Source organism: Lutra lutra, chromosome 3 (genome assembly GCF_902655055.1).
Source record: "Lutra lutra chromosome 3, mLutLut1.2, whole genome shotgun sequence".
Classification (NCBI taxonomy): Eukaryota; Metazoa; Chordata; class Mammalia; order Carnivora; family Mustelidae; genus Lutra; species Lutra lutra.
In genome coordinates, this window is record NC_062280.1 from 41,634,711 (window position 1) to 41,654,831 (window position 20,121).

The 20,121-nt window shown below is 52.5% G+C and overlaps 1 protein-coding gene across 3 annotated transcripts in view; it reads left to right on the plus strand.

Annotated features, from left to right (window-relative positions):
* The window catches only part of MROH2A (maestro heat like repeat family member 2A), a 44,112-nt gene that overhangs the window by 18,668 nt on the left and 5,323 nt on the right, over positions 1–20,121 (plus strand). For 2 of the 3 annotated variants that reach the window (XM_047721568.1, XM_047721569.1), the window contains exons 20-35: positions 4,119–4,238; positions 4,449–4,571; positions 5,752–5,904; positions 7,031–7,153; positions 8,122–8,201; positions 9,847–9,955; positions 10,757–10,852; positions 12,819–12,923; positions 14,025–14,148; positions 14,768–14,886; positions 15,711–15,863; positions 16,258–16,412; positions 18,301–18,460; positions 18,539–18,732; positions 19,055–19,192; positions 19,656–19,770. In XM_047721568.1, coding sequence (XP_047577524.1) covers positions 4,119–4,238; positions 4,449–4,571; positions 5,752–5,904; positions 7,031–7,153; positions 8,122–8,201; positions 9,847–9,955; positions 10,757–10,852; positions 12,819–12,923; positions 14,025–14,148; positions 14,768–14,886; positions 15,711–15,863; positions 16,258–16,412; positions 18,301–18,460; positions 18,539–18,732; positions 19,055–19,192; positions 19,656–19,770 — 2,067 coding nt within the window. The remainder of the gene's footprint in view (positions 1–4,118; positions 4,239–4,448; positions 4,572–5,751; positions 5,905–7,030; positions 7,154–8,121; positions 8,202–9,846; positions 9,956–10,756; positions 10,853–12,818; positions 12,924–14,024; positions 14,149–14,767; positions 14,887–15,710; positions 15,864–16,257; positions 16,413–18,300; positions 18,461–18,538; positions 18,733–19,054; positions 19,193–19,655; positions 19,771–20,121) is intronic. The other variant, XM_047721571.1, reaches the window with a different exon arrangement.

A 20,121-nucleotide genomic window follows, 5' to 3' on the forward strand; every position in this document is an offset into this window, starting at 1 on the left:
TTTAGAGATTGACAAGCTGATCCTAACATCCATTTGGGAATACAAGGGGCCCAGAATGGCCAACATAATTATGATTAAGAGAAAGACCAAAGTTGGAGGACTCAAATTTTGCAATTTCAAGACTGCTTTCACACAACCGCAGTAAACAAGACAATATAGTACTGGCATAGGATGGGAAGACAGATTGATGTAATAGAAAAAAAAAAAGAATAGAAAGTACAGAAATAAACCTCACATTTGCTGTCAGCTGATTTTGTGCAAAGCCTTCTTAGATATGACACCAAAAGCACGAGTGAAGAAAGAAAATTAGATAACTTGAACATCATCAGAAATAAAAACTTTTTTTTTTTTAAATTTGACAGACAGAGATCACAAGTAGGCAGAGAGGCAGGCAGAGAGAGAGAGGAGGAAGCAGGCTCCCCGCGGAGCAGAGAGCCCAATGCGGGGCTCGATCCCAGGACCCCGGGATCATGACCTGAGCCGAAGGCAGAGGCTTTAACCCACTGAGCCACCCAGGCGCCCCAGAAATAAAAACTCTTATGCTGAAAATCAAACCATCAAGAAAACGAAAAGACAACCCTTGGAATGAGAGAAAATATTTGCAAATTAAGTCCTTGGTAAGAGACTTGTATCTAGAATATATGAAGAGCTCTTCTCACTCAATAACAAAAAAACAAGCCAGTTCAGAAATGGGCAAATGATATGAATAGATATTTTTTGAAGAAGGTACGTACATGATGAATAAGCACGTGAAAAAATGTTCAAGATTAGCACCATTAGGGAAAATGGAAATCAAAGCTGCAGGGACATACCTCCTCACACCCACTAGGATGGCTATAATACAAAAGATAATAACAAGTGTTGGTAAGAATGTGGAGAAGTGCAAACACTTATATACTGCTGGTGTGAATGGAAAACCAGTTCCTTGAAGTGTTATATACGGAGTTACCATATGACCCAGGAATTCTGCTCTGAGTTGTATATGCCCAGGGGAAACGGAAACATACATCCATACAAAAACTCATACATAAATATTCACTCTAGTGTTATTCATATAGCCAAAAAGTAGAAACAACCCAGATGCCCACCAGTGGACAAAAGGATAAACAAAATGTGGTCTATCTGTACAATGGACTATTATTCAGCCATTAAAAGGAACGAAGTACTGATTTATGGTACAGAAAGGATGACCCTTGAAGACATCATGCTAAGTGACAGAAGCCAGATGCAAAGGGATCCAAACCCCACATACTATATGATTTTGTCTACTTGTAATGCCCAGAATAGACATCTTCTTAGAGAGAGAAAGTAGATTAGTGGGTGTAAGAGGCTGCAGGAAATGTGCAGTGACTGTTAGAGGTATGAGATTTCTCTGGTGTGGGGAGGGTAGTGATCCAAATGTTCTAGGTTTAGATTGTGCTGATGGTTGCACAACTCTGTGAATAGACCACTGAATTCGTAAACGTTAAGTGGGTTAATTTTATGGTATGTGAACTATATCTCAAAGAGATGTCTAAGCAAAGCACTTACAGGTGTGAACCAAAAATTGTGTTTGTTCCAATAGATAGCCTGTATAGGTGAGTAGGTAAAATAACAAAAAGCAAGGCTATCTTACAGAGACTCTTCTATAGCTAAACATACATGTGTATGTTTAAGATTTTATCCAATGTCAATATAAGGACAGATGTCCATTTGGAAGAAAGTTGTACATAGGATGTGAGGGTGATCTGGCTATGACATTTGTCACCCCATTGGTCGCCGGGGTTGATTCAGGTTGTCTGGCTGGCTAGTTGGGTAACCCCGTCCTCCCTCATTGCTCCATGCGCGTCTCTCCCGAAGCTGCCTGCCTGGCCCAAGAAGATGACCTTGCTCCAAGGAGGAGGAGCAAGGTTGCTGGGTCAAGAGCATGCAAATAACTGCTCTCCCTTGCTGGAGCCTCCAAACAAGCACTCGAGGTTCCTTTATAACAGAATGTAGGGCAGTCAAACTTCCAAGACTCCAGACACATCCAATGTGGGGCTGCATGTGGGGATCTGGGTCCCTTTAAAAAGAAAAGAAGAGGGGTGCCTGGGTGGCTCCGTGGGTTAAGCGTCTGCCTTCAGCTCAGGTCATGATCTCGGGGTCCTGGGAACGAGTCCCACATCGGGCTCTCTGCTCAGCAGGGAGCCTGCTTCACCCTCTCTCTCTGCCTGCCTCTCTGCCTACCTGTGATCTCTCTCTCTCTCTGTCAAATAAATAAATAAAATCTTTAAAAAAAAAGAAAAGAAAAAAGAAAAAGTATATATTATTTAATAAGCAAATGCACAGAATTCAACTGTATTGCCATCGTTCACCTCGCTTAGGGAAAGTAAATCAGTGAGCAGGATTTTACTGGCTTAGAAAACTCAAGAAGGCACAGTTGGATACAGTGGCTCAGGGAACTTCACCAGGACCCTCCTGTCTCTTCATCGCTCAGCCGGCACCTCCCCGTATGCAAGGTGGCCCCCAGTAGCTTCCAGAACTGCAGCCCCTGTTGTCAGAGCTAGTCTTCTCCCAAAACTGATATGCAGAAATCATTCTCTTTCCCAGAAACAAATAAAACAAAAATATGATATAGTGAAGAAAGATCCCATTCCAAGTAGCCACACAATGTAAACATGTAATTAAAGGCATTATTGACGAAGTGACGTATGTGGAACCAGTGTAGGAGCACGGAATGACAAGGAGGTGCAGGAACAATGAGAGAAACGAGATGACATTGACGCATCTTTTGCTCTCGGATGGGAAGTCTCCATGTTGGAAAGGCATCCACGTTGTTCAAATTAAACTACCGTACAAGGTACTTCCCCGTCACATCCCCAAAAGGAGTTTTTGTGGACATTGGACAATTTTATGGAATTCGACTAGATTATTTCCAAGTTCACCTGAATGAACGAGTGGAAGACAATGGCTCAGAACATATTGACAATAAAGCTCACGAAGGAGGGATTTACTCTCTCAGGACGGATCAAAGATTGAAGTGTACCAAATGAAAGAAAACTGTGAATGACCAGAGTACATCAACAAATAGCTTTCAATCTTGACACAGAGTAGGCCTTCATATACATAAAGGAAACCAAGAAAGACAAGGGAAAAGAAAGACAACTTTCCTCTGTGAAAATGAATGTTTTCTGTGTGACGAAGTTGCAATAAGTAAAATAAAAAAGAAAGAGAGACCCTTGGGAGAAATACAGCAATAGAGTGATCTGCTGGTTGAGGCTTCTGGTACGTGATCCTTAAGAAAGGAGCCTGGGACGATGCGTGATTTTTTTTTTTTTTTGAAGATTTTATTGATTGATTAATTTTGAGGGAGCAGGTAGAGGGGCAGAGGGAGAGGGAGAATCCTCAGGCAGATTCTGTGCTTGAGCTCAGAGCCCAATGAGGGGCTCGATCTCATGATCCCGAAACCAGAACCTGAGCTGGAACGGAGAGTCAGACGCTCAACCCACTGAGGCACCACACCAGGCACCCCAGACAATGTTTGATTTAAAAATCCCAGTTCTACCACCTCCCACTTGCATTTCCATCTCCCAAAACAGCAACCGTATCTACCGTCTGGAGTTGTTATGTGGGTTAAGTGAAACAAGACATGTTTGTTCTTGTGGTTTCTCCAAATACACACAAGAGGCTCTCACGAGCAAAAGAGAAAACAGGAAGAATAAGTCAATGGGAAATGGGCAAAGAACACAGGCAGGGATTCAGAGACCGGATGGTGAGAATGTGCAAGGGCACTCAGCAGGGCTTGTCCCCAGGTGCTCTTGAATTTGTTGTGAGGGGAAATTCATTCAACCTCTAGAGGAAGGAAATTTGGCCCCCAGTGTTTACAATACGCTCGTATTTATAGTACACCGCTAAGATCATTCATCTCTACTCCAGCAGCTGCCAGGTAACCCTAGGTGCCACACCCTCACAAACACTTGTTTATAATATAAAACCCTCCAGAACACCTGAATGTTTATTTCAAAGACTCTACGAAATGCGTAGGTATCTGCGCATTGAAACAGATAATCGAGAGTGTCGGGTAGGGGGCCCCCCATGGAGGTGACCCCTGACGGGCAGAGCCAAGAGGCTGAGGCTCCCTTTGTCCCTTGCCTTTCCAGGGCTTTCTGTATCGGGCCCTGGGCTTCACGCTGGCCACGGGCCTGGAGGCCGACAAGGTGGAGGTGCTGCTGTTGGAGCTGTTGTACAAGACAGACTATGGCAATGACTTTGACCGGGAGGTGAGGGGGCCCTGCAGCCCCTTCCTGTGCAGCAGACTCCTCTGACCCTAGGGGGTTATGGGCCTAGGCATGCTTGAGTGTGTGTGAGTGCACGCGTGCCTGTGTGTCTACTGGTGTGTGTGTGCCGTGTGTATATGTATGTGCAGGGGTGCGGGTGCTCCTGTGGCCCTGGCCCCCCGCCCTCACTCCAGCCGGGCGGTCTCCCTGCAGGGCGTGATTCTGTGCTTTGGCCTGTGTGCCCGCGGCCAGGTGAAGACAGTGCTGAACGTGCTCCATGACTTTGAGGAGAGGATCCAGGAGTCGGAGCAGTCTTGGCAGATCGGCGCTTGGCGAGTGAGTCACGCTCGCTCCCCAGTCCAGTCTCTGGGGGTCTCGTAGACCAGCGCCTTCAGAGCTCAGCCAAGGTCCTTGCTGGGTCTTAAGAGCAAACTGCCCTCAGAATCAGCCGGGGGCCCCCTCCCACAAAGCCCTTGGATAATCTAAAGAACACAGGGTGGGCCTGTGTAGTGTCTGGGTCCCAGACACTACAAAGGCAAGCCCGACGTGGGCTCCTCAGAGCAGCGGTGGGTCCCCCCCGGGTGCTGGAGGGCATGCAGGGTCCCAGGCCTCACGCAGCCCCAGTGGAGCTGAAGAAGCTCCTTGTGTAGAGCTCAGTGGGCTCTTTGCTCATGCTGGGAGCTCGGCCTCAGTCAATCAGAGGTACTGGGGTGGAGGGGCTGTCAGTCCCACGGTCCTTAGGAGAGGATGCTGTCTGAGGACATGCCACTGGCCAGCGGGGAAGCCGTGGTCTGGCCTCTGGAGGCTGCCCCTCTCTGCCACAGGACACAGTGCTCCAGGCTGTTATTGATGCCTCAGGCTTTGGCCTTGACCTAGAACCCTTGCCCTGGGGGTTCTGGAAGTCTGGATGGAGAGACTCAAGGGCATCTCAGACTTTTGTCCCAGCTTCTCTGCGAAGCAGGACCTGAGAGGTAGATTTCTAATCAAGGCCTGGCGGGGCCTGGGCACCCCTGCCCACCCTCCATAATGGGTTTGGTGGCCCTACAACACTTCATCCCAGGCTTGTTCTCACTGGATTCCCGATATCACAAGAGACCATGGCCCAGAGCAAGAGCCTGGCAGGTGAAGCTATGGAGGAGTGTACCGGTGGCCTCTGTTTAGCCGTGTCCCCACAAATCACCTGCTCCCAGTGAATGGGTGCTGCTGGCATCTTGCTGGACTGAAGCCTCTGTGGGGGTGGGCCCTGGTGTGAGTGGTTCCCCACTGCGTCCCCAGTGCCTGGCAAATAGTAGGTGCTCAATAAAGGTACATCGAATGAATGAGTAGATGAATGAGCATTTCAGGCACCCAGAAAGCCATTTCTGCTGACTCTACGGCTCCTTTGGCCACGTGACCAGAGACCATCCACGTGCAGCCAGGGCGGCCCTGCTCCCTCTCAGAAGGGCAAGTTGAACAGACCTCCCCGCCTTCCCTCATGCATATCCAGTGGTTCTTCCTCTTTTCACTGGGCTCGCAGAAGGACCACCCCTGGAGGCGGGAAACAGTGAAGGGCGCCCTCATGGTGATGTACAGCTGCGTGGCCTTGTACTGTCACCCCCAGATGCTCCTCACCCACGTGGACAACCCCATCACTGCTAAGATCATTCATCACTACTCCAGCAGCTGCCAGGTAACCCCACGTGCCACACCCTCACATCCAAGCCAGGCCAGCAGAGTCACCTACTTCACTATCTGAGCACCCATCCCCACCCAGCAGACAGCCAGGAGTCCCACCCAACTCCCAGCTTTTGGGAGACCCATTGCCTCTAACTGTGCTGTTCTCTGGTGTGGGGGGAAGTGGGGGGGGACAGCCTTCCCCCACAATGCTGGGCGGGTGAGTGTTGGTCCCAGAAGTCACAGGATAGACACCCCCTCTTCCCAGCCTCGCTCACTCCCTCTGCCCCCTCCCCTCCTGACATCTGACCGAAGCCCTTTAACAAGGGACAAGAAGTGGGAATGTCCTCAGGGAGGCAGAGGGACTTGCTGCTTTCTTGGAAGGGCAAGGAGGCAGAAACACAGAATAAAGCAAAAATTGTTTCATTATTGTTTTTAAAACTGTGGTCAGATACACATACCATAAAATCTGCCATGGTAATCCTGCTTCTGCGGCATTAAGGACATTCACGTTGCTGTGTGACTGTCCCCAGCAGCTGTCTGCAGAGCTCTTCATCTTGTTGGAATGGAAACCCCGCACCTGTTGACCATACGCTCATGCCGCCCTCCCCAGCCCCAGGCAACCCACACTCCCTGTGTCTAGAATTTCAGCACTCCAGGAATCTCATGGAACTGCGCTCACGCAGTATTTGCCTTTTCGTGACTGGCTTGTTTCATTTAGCATAACGTCCTCAAAGCTCATCCATGTTGTAAAAGCAGAAACAATTTTATCTCAACTTCTTCTGTCTCTGTGGCAACACACAGGGCTCGGTGTCCGTGGCCGGGGAAGGTGCCCACGGACGGGGATGGCTGTCCTTCAGCACAGGTGTCGGAGCGCCGGAGGGAGGTGGAGTTTTCAGAGGGCGCCAGAGCGCTGTGCCTTGTCCGGCCCCTGGCTGGCCTCCTGGCCATATGGCAGAAGCTTGGTTAAGGGAGCTGAAGGACAGAATAGGCCTGCCATTGTTCAGATGTCTCTGACACATCTCTGGATGTCTCTCCTTCGGCGTGGAGGGAGGGTCCTCCCCGATGAGGGCTGTGGCTTGGGGTCTTTGGGCTCACTCATAACCTGCTCCAACCTTTCCCTCTTCTTGGTCTGGGAACAGGACATCTGTCTCAAAATGGCCTTCATGAAGAGTGTGGTGCAGGTCACCACCGCCATCAAAAACATCAAGGACCTGGAGGACTTTCAGTTTGCCCAGAAGATGACTCTTACTGGCATCATAATTGTAAGCTGGGTGGGGCTTCCTTGGTGTTGGGCAGTTTTGGGGTCTAACTGCTGGCCGGCTTCTCCTTGGTCAGAGGTTTTCAGAGCTCCTCAGGGCATCTGAGGAACAAGGGGGCTGCAGGGTTCCTGAAGCCCCTCCCTGTCTCGGTTCTGCTTCGATCCACCTGTAGGGTTCTGAGTGTGACATTTGTCTCTCTGACAAAGGATGTGATGGCCAGGAATCTGGTGGTGTCCGAAGGTGGCTGGTTCAGGGCTGGGGGACAGAGGCCCACTTGGTCTGCCCCTCTGTGGCCCCTGTGTTTCTCCACAGGAGGGACCTAGGGGGCAGGTTCGGCCACAGGCAGATCTTAAAGCTCTTTTTGCACAGAGCTTCAGTGAGTTCTAGAAAACATCAGCTGCCTGAGGGCTAGAAGCCTTGGTGGAGGTGATGGAGGTACAGGCAGCCATTGCCCTTCAGCCCCAGATCTCCCCACCCCCTTCCAAGGTTGTGGCTCCTAGAAGTGCGCCCCTCCGTCGGAAGCCAACCCCGAGGGAATCGAGGTGTGGGTGGAACAGGAGGCCCCGAGGACGGAGGGAGCTTCCTGCTCCCGCTCTGGGCCAGAAGCTATCCATGTGCCACTTCACACCAGGCAGCCACAGCCCCATGAAACAGGCCTGGTTTTACGCATGATGGCTCAGGCACGGAAAGCCCTTTGCCCAAGGACACACAGCAAGGAGGCGCAGGCCTGAGTGAGAAGCCCCCACGCCTGTCTGGAGCCCCACGGTCCTTCCCACACCAGATTTTGCTGCCTCCCCTAAAATGCTAACAGCCAGGTGATCCTTTACAAGGAAGAACATTGTAGGGGGTGTCTGCACCCTGTACAGTGCCAGGCCCCGGGCACCAGCCTGGGGAGTGCTGCTGCCCCCACGCTCACTGTCCTCCCCGGTGGGCTCTGGACGTTTCATTTACCGCCCTGCTGTGCCTGGCAGGCCACCATCAAGGCAGAGCCCACCGACAGCCTGGTGTCTCCTGTGCGGACCATGGCAATGGAGGCCCTCTCACACCTGAGGTGAGCTGGGCCCCTGTTCTGGCCCCAGGTGTCTCAGAGGGTGGGGCCAAAGACTGAGACCACCCCTCAGTGTTCTTTGAGGGGGAGGGTGGCCCCTACTTGGCCTCTCTGCCTCTGTAGCAGGGGCTTTGGGGGCAGCACTTGGGGCAGTGGGCTGCACTAGGGCATGGGGTCAGCTTCCACCAGGTCTTTTCCCTAATTCTCAGCAGTAGTTCAAGTTGGGTTCTTCTCCTGGGTTGGGAGGTGACTGGCTGTTCTTTAGTCCATTAGGGGGTATTTTGAGCAAGAAATCGCATAATGACACTCAATAGGATAGCAGGGAGATGGCATCCTTTTAGTTGGGTCGGGCGGAGTCAAGGAATTTATTGATTGATACAGCGCTGATATAGTTAATACAAAGTGATATAATATCCCAGGTTTGCCTTCCTGGAGTGGTCCCTCCACTGGCAGGGAAGGGGGAAGAAGTTGCATAGCGTTAGTATTTGAACGGGTTGGGTGGTCTCTGGGAATTCTGCACCCGTGGGGGCAGATGCATTATTTAGGCTCATAGCAGAAATATCTGTTGTGGTCCCTCCACCCTTCCCCCCACCCAGTGCCCTTAAGAGTCAGCGCATAGGCAGATTTTAAGTAAATTTCATGAACATCTCTTTGGAGCCTCAGAGGTAAGGCAAGTGTATACAGAAGGAATTACAGGTCAGAGCTGAGTGGTTTTGGGTGAATAAAAAGAACAAAAATCTAAGACCAGAAAAAGGGGGGGCTATTGACAAGTTACAATTTTGTCGATATGACAGAGGTGATCAGGAACATGCTGGCATCTGCCACAAAATAGCAGGATTTGTGTAGGAGCTGGAAGCTCCCGGCAGGGCAAAATACAGCACCTCCTTGCAGGGCAGGAGTTTAAAGTTAAGTGGAATGGTGGCTCCCAATCCTGGAGGCACAACCGAGCAACTGGGGACCCGTGAAAAATACCAATACCCTGACTCCACCCCGGACCTTTCAATAAGGATCCCTGGACCCTAGATGTGGCCCTTGGCCACCTCGGAGCTTCTGTAGGTGACCTCAGTATGCACCTAGGCTTGAGAACTATTGATGACAGGATAGGAGAAGAATGAGTTGGCATGCTTCAAGCAACCAGCTACCACCCCTGAAAGTTCACTAAAGCTCAGATGGCTGGGCTCCATTCGGAATTCTTGATTTAGTAGCTCTGATGTAGGGCCAGAGAGTTTGCATTTCTAAGAAGCTCCAAGGTGGTTCTGGTCTGGTTGGTGCAGTTATCACTTGAAAACCCTTGGGCCAGGGCCAGCTTGGGAGGCAGAGTCTGTGGTTATGGCCAGGGAGGAGCAAGGAAAGGTTTCTGAGCAGGAGAAGGACAGGCTCAGAGCAGGCATCAAGTCGGAGAGCTAGCCTTGGGCCTCTGGGTCTCCCCATCAATCACAGACACAGTCACTGGATTCTGGTGGCTGGGTGGACCCAGGGCCCCTCCTGCTATCCTATTGAGTGGGGAAGGATGCATGCCTGCACCCCCAACCAGGGAGGCTAGCCTCTCCCTCATTCTGTGACAGCCCTCTGCACCCTGGACTGTGCAGTGGGGGTGGCACGGTCTCAACTCCCCTCTGACCTCTCCTCTTGTCACTGCTTTCCTTAGCAACCTGAAGCCATTCTACTCCACCGAGGAAAGCAATGAGCTGATGGATATCAGTATTCATTCTGTAATTTCTCTCCAACCCCCAGCAGAGGATAATGAGTCCATTCAGGTATGTCCCTCTGAGCCACCTCATTTTCTGGGTTAGGACTTGAAAGTTTACGATAACTCGGGCAGTGCTGAGAGCCCACCATCCTGAACCACCTGTGAGTGGTTAAAGGCAGCAAAGTGCAGTGGGCCTTATTAGTTAGTGTAAGGTAATGTTAGCTGCTGTAACAGCTAAACCCTAAAATCTCCATGATCTAACAAGAAGAAAGTTTATTTCTCACTCAAGTAAAGTCCAGTTGGCAGTGGGGGTGGAGATGGAGCTGCTGCTTTGGGGGAACCAGGCTGACAGAAGACTGGCTATCTTCAGTGCATGGCTCAAGGTCCCTTGTGGGTACTGATATCCACCCTGGAGAGGAAGAGAAAGAATATGGGGGATTTATGAGCCATGCTGCTCACTTTCATTGGCCAGGATGTAGTCACATGGTATGCCTAGATGGAAGAGGTGCTGGGAAATGCAGTTCCTGACTGGATGGCTGTTTCCCAGCAATAATGTGGAGAAGGAGGACAGACCTTTAGTGGACAGGTAGCCATCTTGGCCTTAAGGTCCTGGTCCTGGATGAGGAGTCAGAAGAACTGGACTCTGGGGGTTCAGTTTTCTCCTTTGTAAAATGGGTTCTTCTTCAGAGATTGTCTCATATGTCACATGAGACTATAGGTATGAATGACCCAGTCTGAGCAGAAGTAAAAGGGTGATTTTCAGACCACCTCATACTTCTCAACCCTGGCATGGATCATTGCAGAGTTGTGGTGGGTGGCTGTGCACACCCCCTCATTGCTGCCCGGTGCTCCCCTCTCTTGGCCATAGACCCTGTATGCGAATGCGAAGCATGCCTTGGAGCAGCTGATGGAGGGTCTTATGCAGAGGCAGCTGGACCCCAAGGGGCTGCAGGAGATGGTACACGTGAGTTCATCGGTAGAGGGCCAGGAACTAGGGATGGCCACCCCTCTCAGAGAGCTGGCGTGAGGTCCAGAGTCTGTGGAAAACAGGGGTATGTGTTAAGATTGCTTCAATAATCTTATTTTGGTAAAATTTCAGATATACTATAAAGTTGCAAGGTCCAGGGTCACAGTTCTTAATAGTTTGTTCCATTTTCTTTTCCTTTCATCCTCTTTCCTTCTCTTTCTTATTTTACACACACACACTTCTTGAAGCATGGAGAGTTAGCTGCAGACATCAAGAACAAGAACATGTCACCTTCGTGTATAACAACAGTACAATGATGAAATCAGGAATTGTAATGTTGATACAATGCTATATTCTAATCTCTGGCTAATATTCAAATTTCATGAATTGTCCCAGTAGTATCCTTTATAGTGACTTTTCCCAATCCAGGATCTAAGCTGGGTTACACAGTGCATTTACTTCCACGTCTCTGTAATCTCCTTAAATGTGGACAATTCCCCAGTCTTCTTTTATTTTCCATAATCTTGGCATTTTTGAAAGGTATGGCTAGTTGCTTTTTAATTGGGCCATTTGCTTTCCTATTATTGAGTTTTCAGAGGTTTTATGTATTCTGAATACAAGTCCTTGACAGATACGTGATTTACAAATATTTCCCCCCAGTCTGTGACTTGTGTTTCCATTGATTTCACGTGTCTTTTGAAGAACAGAAGTTTTAAAATGTTGACAAAGTCTAATTTACCATTTGTTTTCTTTTATGGATCATAGTTTTGACGTTCTAAGAAATCTGTGCCTAACCTAAGGTCACAAACATTCTTTTTTAAGAGGTTGTAGTTTCAGGTTTCACAAGAAAGTCTAGGATATATTTTGAGTTAAGTTTTGTATGTGGTGTGAGGTATGGATCAAAGTTTGTTTCTTTGTTTATGTACAGACAACCAGTTGTACCAGTACCATTTGTTGGAAAGACTTTTCTTCATTGAATTATCCTTGAGTCTTTGTCAAAAATCAACTGACCACGTACTTGTGGGTCTATTGCTGTCATCTCTTCTGTTTCATTGATGTATTTGTCTATCTTTACACCAGTGTCATCCCATCTTGATTACTGTAACATTACAATAAGTCTTGTGATCAGGAGCAGATAGTATGAGTTTACTGATTTTTTTTTTGGTTCTGTATCCTAAAAATATTCATATATTGTATTCTCCTTTTGTTTCCATTCAAAATACATTTTACTTTCTCTTCTGATGTCTTCTTTAATCCATGGGCTGTTTAGAACTTCCCAATGGTTGAAGATTTTCCAGAGATCTTCCTGTTTTTGATTCTCAACTTAAACCCAGTGTGGTCTGAGGACACACTTTGTATAATCTGAATCCTTTTAAATCAACCCAGACTTAGTTGGTTGCACAGTATGATCTATCTTGGAGAGTGTTCTGTGTGCATGTGTGTACTGCGTTGGATGGAGTGTTCATAAGTATCAGGCCAAGTTGGTTGGTAGCGCTGTTCAAAATTTCCCTGTCCTTCCTGATTTTCTGTCTTCTTCCGTGAGTTTCTAAAAAAGAGGTACTGAAATCTCTGACTCTTGCTGTGGATTTGTTTCTTTCTTCTTCAGTTGTAGTAGTTTTGCTTCATGTGTTGTTAAGCTCTGTTACTGTGCACATAAACATCTAGGCCCTGGAGTGCAAGGCAGGCTATGCTCTTGGACTTTGACCTGCAGGCAAACATTTGGAGTAGGGCCAAAGACAGCAGCCAGGTGCCATCTTGGTGAGGATAGTGGGGATACCCTTTCTGCCCACAGCTTCATGTTCCTCATGAGGGTTCCTGGAATGAGAATCAGAAGTGTCCAGAGCCACCCAACACCCCTGAAAGTCAGACTTTGAGTGGAGAAATCAGGCGGCCAATAGTTGGCCAGGAAAGGCTGGCCTTGGGGTTTTAATTGTCCCTTCTGTGTTCTGGGCTCTACCCATAGCTTCTGGAAAAGTGGATCTTGTCGGAGAAAGAAGGGGAGCGGGAGAAGGCTATGAACCTCCATCTTCATCTCATGCAGATCTACGTGCAAAGCATCGGTGTCTGTGTGAGTCCCTGAGCCCCTGATCCCCCAGCCTGTGGCTCTGGCCCCCACAAAAAAGTTTCTGTCTCTATTTATGAGAAGAGGGAACTCTTCTGAAATCAAGTTCTGCTCCCTGAAGGTCCCTTGGAAAGAGGCTATCTCATTTGGGAATGATAGAGGAGGCCTCATGAGGAGCTAGCCCTGAGCTCTGGGCTGCAAGAGAGGGGTGGGCCGTGGCTCAGCATGGATCCAAGTCTGGTGGGGCCTGAGGCTCATTCAGCAGTGAAGGCCCTGTTTAAGAAGAAGAACACACACTTATGAATATCCCATTGGTTACGAAAGTGACTATCTACTCAGTGAACCACTACAAAATGACAAGTTCTACAAAGTTTGGCAAGTGCCGTAAACATCATGAAACTTGGAAAAGCAATGAGGTGTTTTTGTTGATTAACTCTCTGACCTGGCTCAATGAGACATCTCTTGGTACCTTTGTTGGCCTCATGCTTTTTGATGGCTTGGCTTTCAGTGATGGCATGGGGAGGATGGGGTCCCTGGGGCGTGAGGCCTGGGGTCTGGGGATGGCCTCGGGTCAGGGGACTGGTGCATGGTGAGAACAAGATGAGGCACACCCCTGGTGGTCTGGGGGCACCATTCAGGTAGAGGTCTGAGCCCCGCAAAGTGAGGCCAGGCCCTAGACTCATGCTAGGTTTGGGGCCAAACACTGTGCTGAAGGCATGTCTGGATTCTCTTGAATGATTCTCCACATCTCCTGGAAGAGGAAGCACTGTGATTTTCTCCCCTTTACAGATGAGGAGCATGAGGGTGCGAGACTCAGAACCCTGCCTGGGTAACAGAGCTAGTGAGCGGGGGAGGTCAGATTCAAACCCAGGGCTCAGTTATAGGAACAAGGCAGGTGTGCTGATACGGAACCTGGGCCTGCAGCCAGAGGGCCAAGTCCTGAGCCAGACTCCCTGGATCCTGGCTGCTAAGCCTCCAGGGGCCCCACTGGGGTGTTTTCCAGCAGGGCTCACTCTCTCCGGCTGCCAGTGACGCTGCCCCTGGGCAGTACCAGGTGTGTGTGTGAGTGGACACAGAATGTGAGCCTTGAAGTCTCCTGTCCCTCAGATCCCCCTGAAGCTGGGGCAGTTTGGCATGCTGGTTGGACTCATCGCCCCTTGTACCTGTGACTCTCACAGAAGAACCCGCATGGCCTCCATGAGTGTCCTGGCCAGCCTGCTGGATCTTCATGGTATGGGGAGGGTGAGAAATCAGGACATTGAGGTTGAGGGGGAGGTCTGACAGCAGGGGTGTCAGCATGGGACTATCCTGGGGGGAGCATGGCCTCTCTGTGTAGACAAACAAGGGTGATCAGTAGAGATGGTGGAGAGGGTGCAGAGCCCACTCAGAAACTATGGAAGTTTCTAGAAGGAGAGGCTCACTGGCTTGGCACAACTCACTGAGGGCTTGTCCTGTGTACTAAGGGACATCACTGGGAAAAGATCAGCTCACAGATACCAAGAACACAGCAGAAGTGGCCAGAGATGAGCTGAGAGGAGAATGCAGGATGGTAACCTTCAAAGGGGGACACCTCGCCTCTGGCTTGGTGGCTGGTGGCTTCCTGGAAAGCAGGCATCTGAGCTGTGTGTAGAGGTGGTTTGGAGGGAAAGGACAATGAGAGCAAAGACAAGAAGGGATAGAATGCCCAAAAACTGAAGTGTGGTTCAGGCCTGCGGAGTCAGGTAGCCCTGTGGGCCAGGCCAGGAGGCCATCCCAATGTGGCCTGTGGATGGACCCTTTGTCCTTCTGATCTAAAATTATATTTTAGATCTAATGTCTAAATCTAGTGTCTAAAATTATATTCCCAACAGCAAGCCAGACCTGCTCCTCATGGGGCCCTTCCAAGGAGCTGGAGCTTGCAAAATGTAAGGAGGATCTCCAGAGCTTGGATGTGGAGAAGATTTTCAGTGCATCTTCTAGGATTGCCAAGGTGATGAGCTGGGAAGGGGGGGGTGGGCTCCTGGGCTGGACTCTGGTGCCTGGACCATCTCTGGGGCATGGGACTTTGCTCATTCTGGCCAGGCAGCCTTCCTTTTCCTCCGGATGTCAAAGTCCCCGTGGATTTTGGTCCAATTCATGCCCTCTGTACCTAAATGACCTACAATATGAAAGATCCCTACCGTGGTGCCTGGCATATAGTAGGTACTTAATAGGCCCCACCTACCACTGGGAGAGGAGGGGCCCAGAGGGAATTAAACACAGAGCCTCGCACAGATACCACACACGGGCACACTAAGGGCTGAATGCCCAGAGCCACCCAAACTCGGCAGAGGGGCTGAGTGACTTCTGCCTCGGGGATGGGGTGGGTGCAGAGACAGCTTTCTGAAGCAGGGGGCTTATGGGTGGTGGGAGGATGCTTCAGGGTGATTGGCTCAGGGCGTACCCCGAGTGAGGGCTGCAGGGCGGTAGAGACAGGATGGGGAACGTTTGGGGGGAGCTTCCTGAGCAGGGTTCAGTGGGGTGGGCGGTGCCAGGGGAGAGAGGGGCAGGAGAGTTTGGAGGCACATGCCAGAAGCCTTGGAAAGCCAAGCTGAGCTCTGAGTCTTTGAGGTAGAGGAGTGACGTCCCAAGAAGTTTGGCGATTGGGCTGGTGAGATGCTGGGCAAGGATGCGGGGAGGAAGCCCCTGCAGTGGTCTGAGAGACAATGGAGGCCTGGGCTGGGCCATGGTGTCAGGCAGAAAAGCGGGGGTATGTCAGCGGTGACCGGCTGGGGCAAAGAACTGGATCCCAGCAGTGGTCTGCTCTGGTTCTAGGTGGCTTGCATGCAATTTAACTGCGATGAGGTGGTCTCACTCATCCAGAAGCTCTGTGACAACATTGGAGCCATGGACCTACAGCACGATAAGGCCTCCGTCACCTGGATAGGCACCTTCCTTCAGATGCGGGCCAAGGAGCTGGAGGACAAGGTGGCAGAGCCGTGGCTGGGCCACTTAGGGCGTGGAGCTGTCCAGTATACCCAGGCTAGAGGGACAAGCAAGGGCTCAGCACCCTTGCTGAGAAGGGCTTCCTAAACCCTTGCTTGTTTGGAGGAGGAAGTGGAGTTCTAAAAGGAGAAAGAAACATGGGAGGTGGCCCAGTTAGTAAGTGGACAGTGGACTAGAGGCCTGTGGCCATTTTCCTGGAACGTACTTCCTCCCACACAGAAAACCTGATCAAATCTAGGAACAGACCAAAGGATCTGGGGATCTGGCCTCACCATCACCCAGTTGGGCAAGAGTCCCCAGAGGTGGGGTGTGCAGGGTGCGAGGGCAGCAGGTCATGGGTGTCTAGGCTGTGCCGGTGATGCCCGCCCCTCTCCAGGTGGCTGAGATCCTGGGTGCCGTCTTGGTCCAGCTGCCCGTGGTGGATCACCTGGAGGTGCGGCGCCCCCTCATCGAGGGCACCCTCCTGCTGGCGCACTACCACCAGGAGACCGTCCTCACAGCGCTCCTGAGGCAGCCCCTGCCCATGGAGAGGTGGGTGCCCTGTCCAGGGAGCCACGTTCCCCTTCGCACCCCAGACCAGGCCCACCTCACCACCACGGATATGTCCCGGAGGACGGGGCCCTCGAGCAGCACCGGGAACAAACCAGGGCTGGGCCTGACCCCGTCCCTGCAGCTCCTGTTGGGGATGTACGGCTTCGGGGAACCATGGACCGGCAGCCCCAGTGTCACATTTCCGTCCTTGGGAGCTGGAGTCAGATCCTGTGGCTTCTCACATGTCCTGGTCACCCCCTTAGGACTCTACCCACAGTAGCCCTTCCATTCCCTGCAGAGGACAGATCTCTGGGCCCCCTCCAAGTTTGGGCTTCCTCAGGATACACCGAGAACGTGGTCACCAAGGCCTGAGCAGGCCTCTGGACAAGCTCCACTCTGTCCCTCTTCCCTTCTGCATGCGGCCCTGAGAGGGGAAGTCCAGGTGCCCCTCAGGTGGCCTCCCGTTAAAGCACCCCACCCCACCCCCTGCTTCTTGGGGTGATCTGCAGACTGCTGAGTCCTTGGGTCTCTGTCACCATGTCACAGGCAGTCCGTGGGACCTCACCGGCCTGGGGGAGTGTGTTTGGGATGGTGCCAGGACTCCCTGGGGAGGGCACAGAGAGGGGTGGGCAGCTGTCCCCAGGTCAGCTGAGGCTGCAGAGCAAAGGAAAAGCCTTGAGACTGTTGGGGGAGGGAGAGGTGGCAGACCTCACTCAGCGTGATGTGACACGAGCAGAGAGGCCGCAGGTCAGGAACCTCGAGGGCTGCCCCGTGTGAAATGCAGGCCTGGCTCTGCTTTCTCATCAGAAGGGAGGACAGTGCAGATTGCTTGATTTGGGGGGGGGGGTTAATGGCTTTCAGAGCGATGCCGGGGTGGGGGACAGAGTGCTGCGTGGCCTCCGTCAGGCTGGTGGTCTTGGTGGCCGGGTGGTGCTGGCTGTCACTGCATTTGTTAGCTCCCACTGTGTAACACATTGACTCGAGCTTGGGGGCTCAGAGCAAGCCCTGTCCTCACCTGACAGCATCTGTGGCCGGGGGTCTGTGGCCAGGGCCCTGGGGACGGTGGTCCTGGGGCCTTGGCTTCCCCAGGCTCCCGTGGTTGTTTCTTGCTGTTGCAGGCTGAGGTCCTGCTTTCTTGTTTCCTTACACCCCGATGGCTTCTTTATGAGAAGTGGTTGCTGGTGAGCTCACGGGCCCACCTTGCATTCGGTTCCTGCCAGCAGGTGCCCCCAGCGTGTCCCCCCCCCCAACAAACTCTCCTCCCCGCCCTTGTGCATTTGGTTTTGTGGATTCGCAGAGGCTGGACACTCCTGTCCTTGCTCGATTTGATCTCGATGGACTTGGGTCTTTGGCCCCTCAGGCCCCCCAGCGCCCCACTCCCCTGTACCTATGCACGTGGGGCTCATGAGGTCACTGTCCCTCAGACTGTCCCTTCTCAGCAGAGCCACGGGCCTGGGCTTGGGGATGGGGGTGCCACTTCAAACTGCCCTCTGGCCCCTCTGCAGGCCCCCCTTCCTCTTCTGTGGGCCATGGAGCTGAAAGCACCTTCCTCAAGGGTGTGTTGGGAGGGGGAGGGGCTGCTTAGGACCAGCGGGACGAACTGGGTAGTTGGCAGCTGTTGCTGGATGTATATATGAAGGCTTCACATAGGAGGCCGGGTGGGGACCTCTGAGGTCACCCAGCAGTGGGGCCACAGGGTCCGAGGGTGCCGGGGCAGAGGAAGGGAACTGAGCGTGGAGTCATAGACCTGGGCCATGACCTCCGCCTCCCTCAGGTTCAGGCACCAGAGTCTAACCCCTATGCAGAGGGCTGCCTGGGGGGTCAAAGAGGCTCTTACCTGCCAGGACCCAAGGTGGGGTCCCAGTCCTTGTCTCCTGTCTTTGGTTAGCCACCTGACGGAGGTGTGGCTGGCTGTGGCCGAGAACGTGCCCTTCTCCCGGACGATGCTCCATGGGCTGATGGGCCGGCTGCAGGCGAGGTTCACCCCCAGGGCCAACCCCACGTCCAAGGCGGACATCTGGCGCCTGGCCGCAGTGGATCCACTGATGGTGAGTCACAGGAGCAGACCCTAGAGCCCCTCGGGGGCTCCGAGGAGAAGCCCTGACACCTCGACCTTCTCCCTGCAGACCCTGTGTGCCATCCACCTCCTGATCCAGAAGATGGATGTGGACGACAAGCTCCTGGATCTCTTCCCAGACCTTGTCTACACCCTCCTGCTGCAGCTCAGCGGCAGCCAGGGGCCAGAGGCTGCATCGCCTGTCCTGAAGACGTGGAGACTGGTCCACACGGGGACACTGCCCGAAGAGATCAACCTGCACAGGTGCTCTCGGGGGAAGGGGGCGTGGGGTGCAGGGCAGTGGGCCTGCCTCTGTGAAGTCAAGGATCCCGAGAGTCACCTCTACCAAGAGGCCTTGTGGTCCTCTGGTGGAGAGAAGTTTCTGGAAACAGATCTTACAACGCTCCCTCCCATAAGCCCAACACAGTGTGGTTTTCATTGTTTGCAGACCCACTCTTTCACATGATTGCCCTTATCTCCTTGAGCTGGGCCCAATAGGCGCGGGGACCCCTGTTCCTCTGACCTGGGTGCAGTGTTTGCCCTCCACAGGGCAGCTTCGTTGGGCTAGCGTCCCACCTTCTTCCAGGATCACGATCAAGTGCATGCAGCTGTTGTTCAGAAGACTCAGCAGTGAGCAGCTGGTCCACAGCCTAGAGGAGCAGGGTGTGTGGGCCCTCCTGCAGAGCAGCTCCACGTTCCTGCAAGGCGTGGGCCTGCTGGCCAGGTGGGCACCCGGCCTCCCAGGCCTGGGCCGCGGGACTCACAGGGCCACCGTCTTCTTGCTGGAAGGTCTAGATTACAGTGGAATGCTGGCTTCTGAGGGATTGCCAAGTTGACCCATGTTCCAGACTCTGGGATGGCAGCATGTAGGGTGAAGGAATCTTTGCTCCAAGACAGGAGACGTGAGGTCAGAGGCAGGGTAGAGCTCCCTCAAGGCCACACCAGGCTTCCAAGCTGGGCCAGAGCGAGAGCTACTTCCTGGGGCCTGGTCACTCCTGAGTGGCCCTCATTCTGGTCCCTTTGTATAAAAAAAGTCATGAAAAGTTGGTACTCTAGCGACATCCTGACCAAACCTCCCCTGGCGAGGAGGGGAGGCTCGGAGAGGTTAAAGGATGTGTCCCTGGGTGTGCACCCCCAGAACAGCTGTTAGAGGACCTCCCCGCCCCTTGGCTGCATTCCCCCTGCAGGGGGTGCCTGCGGAGCGTGGAGGGGTATAGACAGCGGCTGGCGGAGTTGGTGCTCAGAGGTATGGACTCGGATGTCCTTAGCTGTCGCGTCAGCAGCACTGCGTTCTGTGTGGAGGTGAGGCTTGGGGCATGGAGGGCCGGGCGAGCTGGGGTGGGGGCTGCTGCTTCCCCCAACTCCCTACCCTGGCTCCTCTCAGGGAAAGGAGCCCAGGCTCTGAGGGGCATCTGAGACAAGGGGCAGGCGACTGTCCAACCCCCGCCAGGGACATGGGTGAGTCAGGGTGTGCACTGTGGGGAAAGGGGTCCCGAGACCTGGGGTGCACAGCGAAGAGAGGTGTGCTGTGCTGAGTGCCGGTATCACCCAGGGGCCCAGAGGAGGGCACCTTGGCTCTTGCTGGGGTCGATGGTGCTGGGGAAGGTCTTATAGGAAGGGCTTGAGGGGCTGACGAGGTTTTGCCAGGCAGGA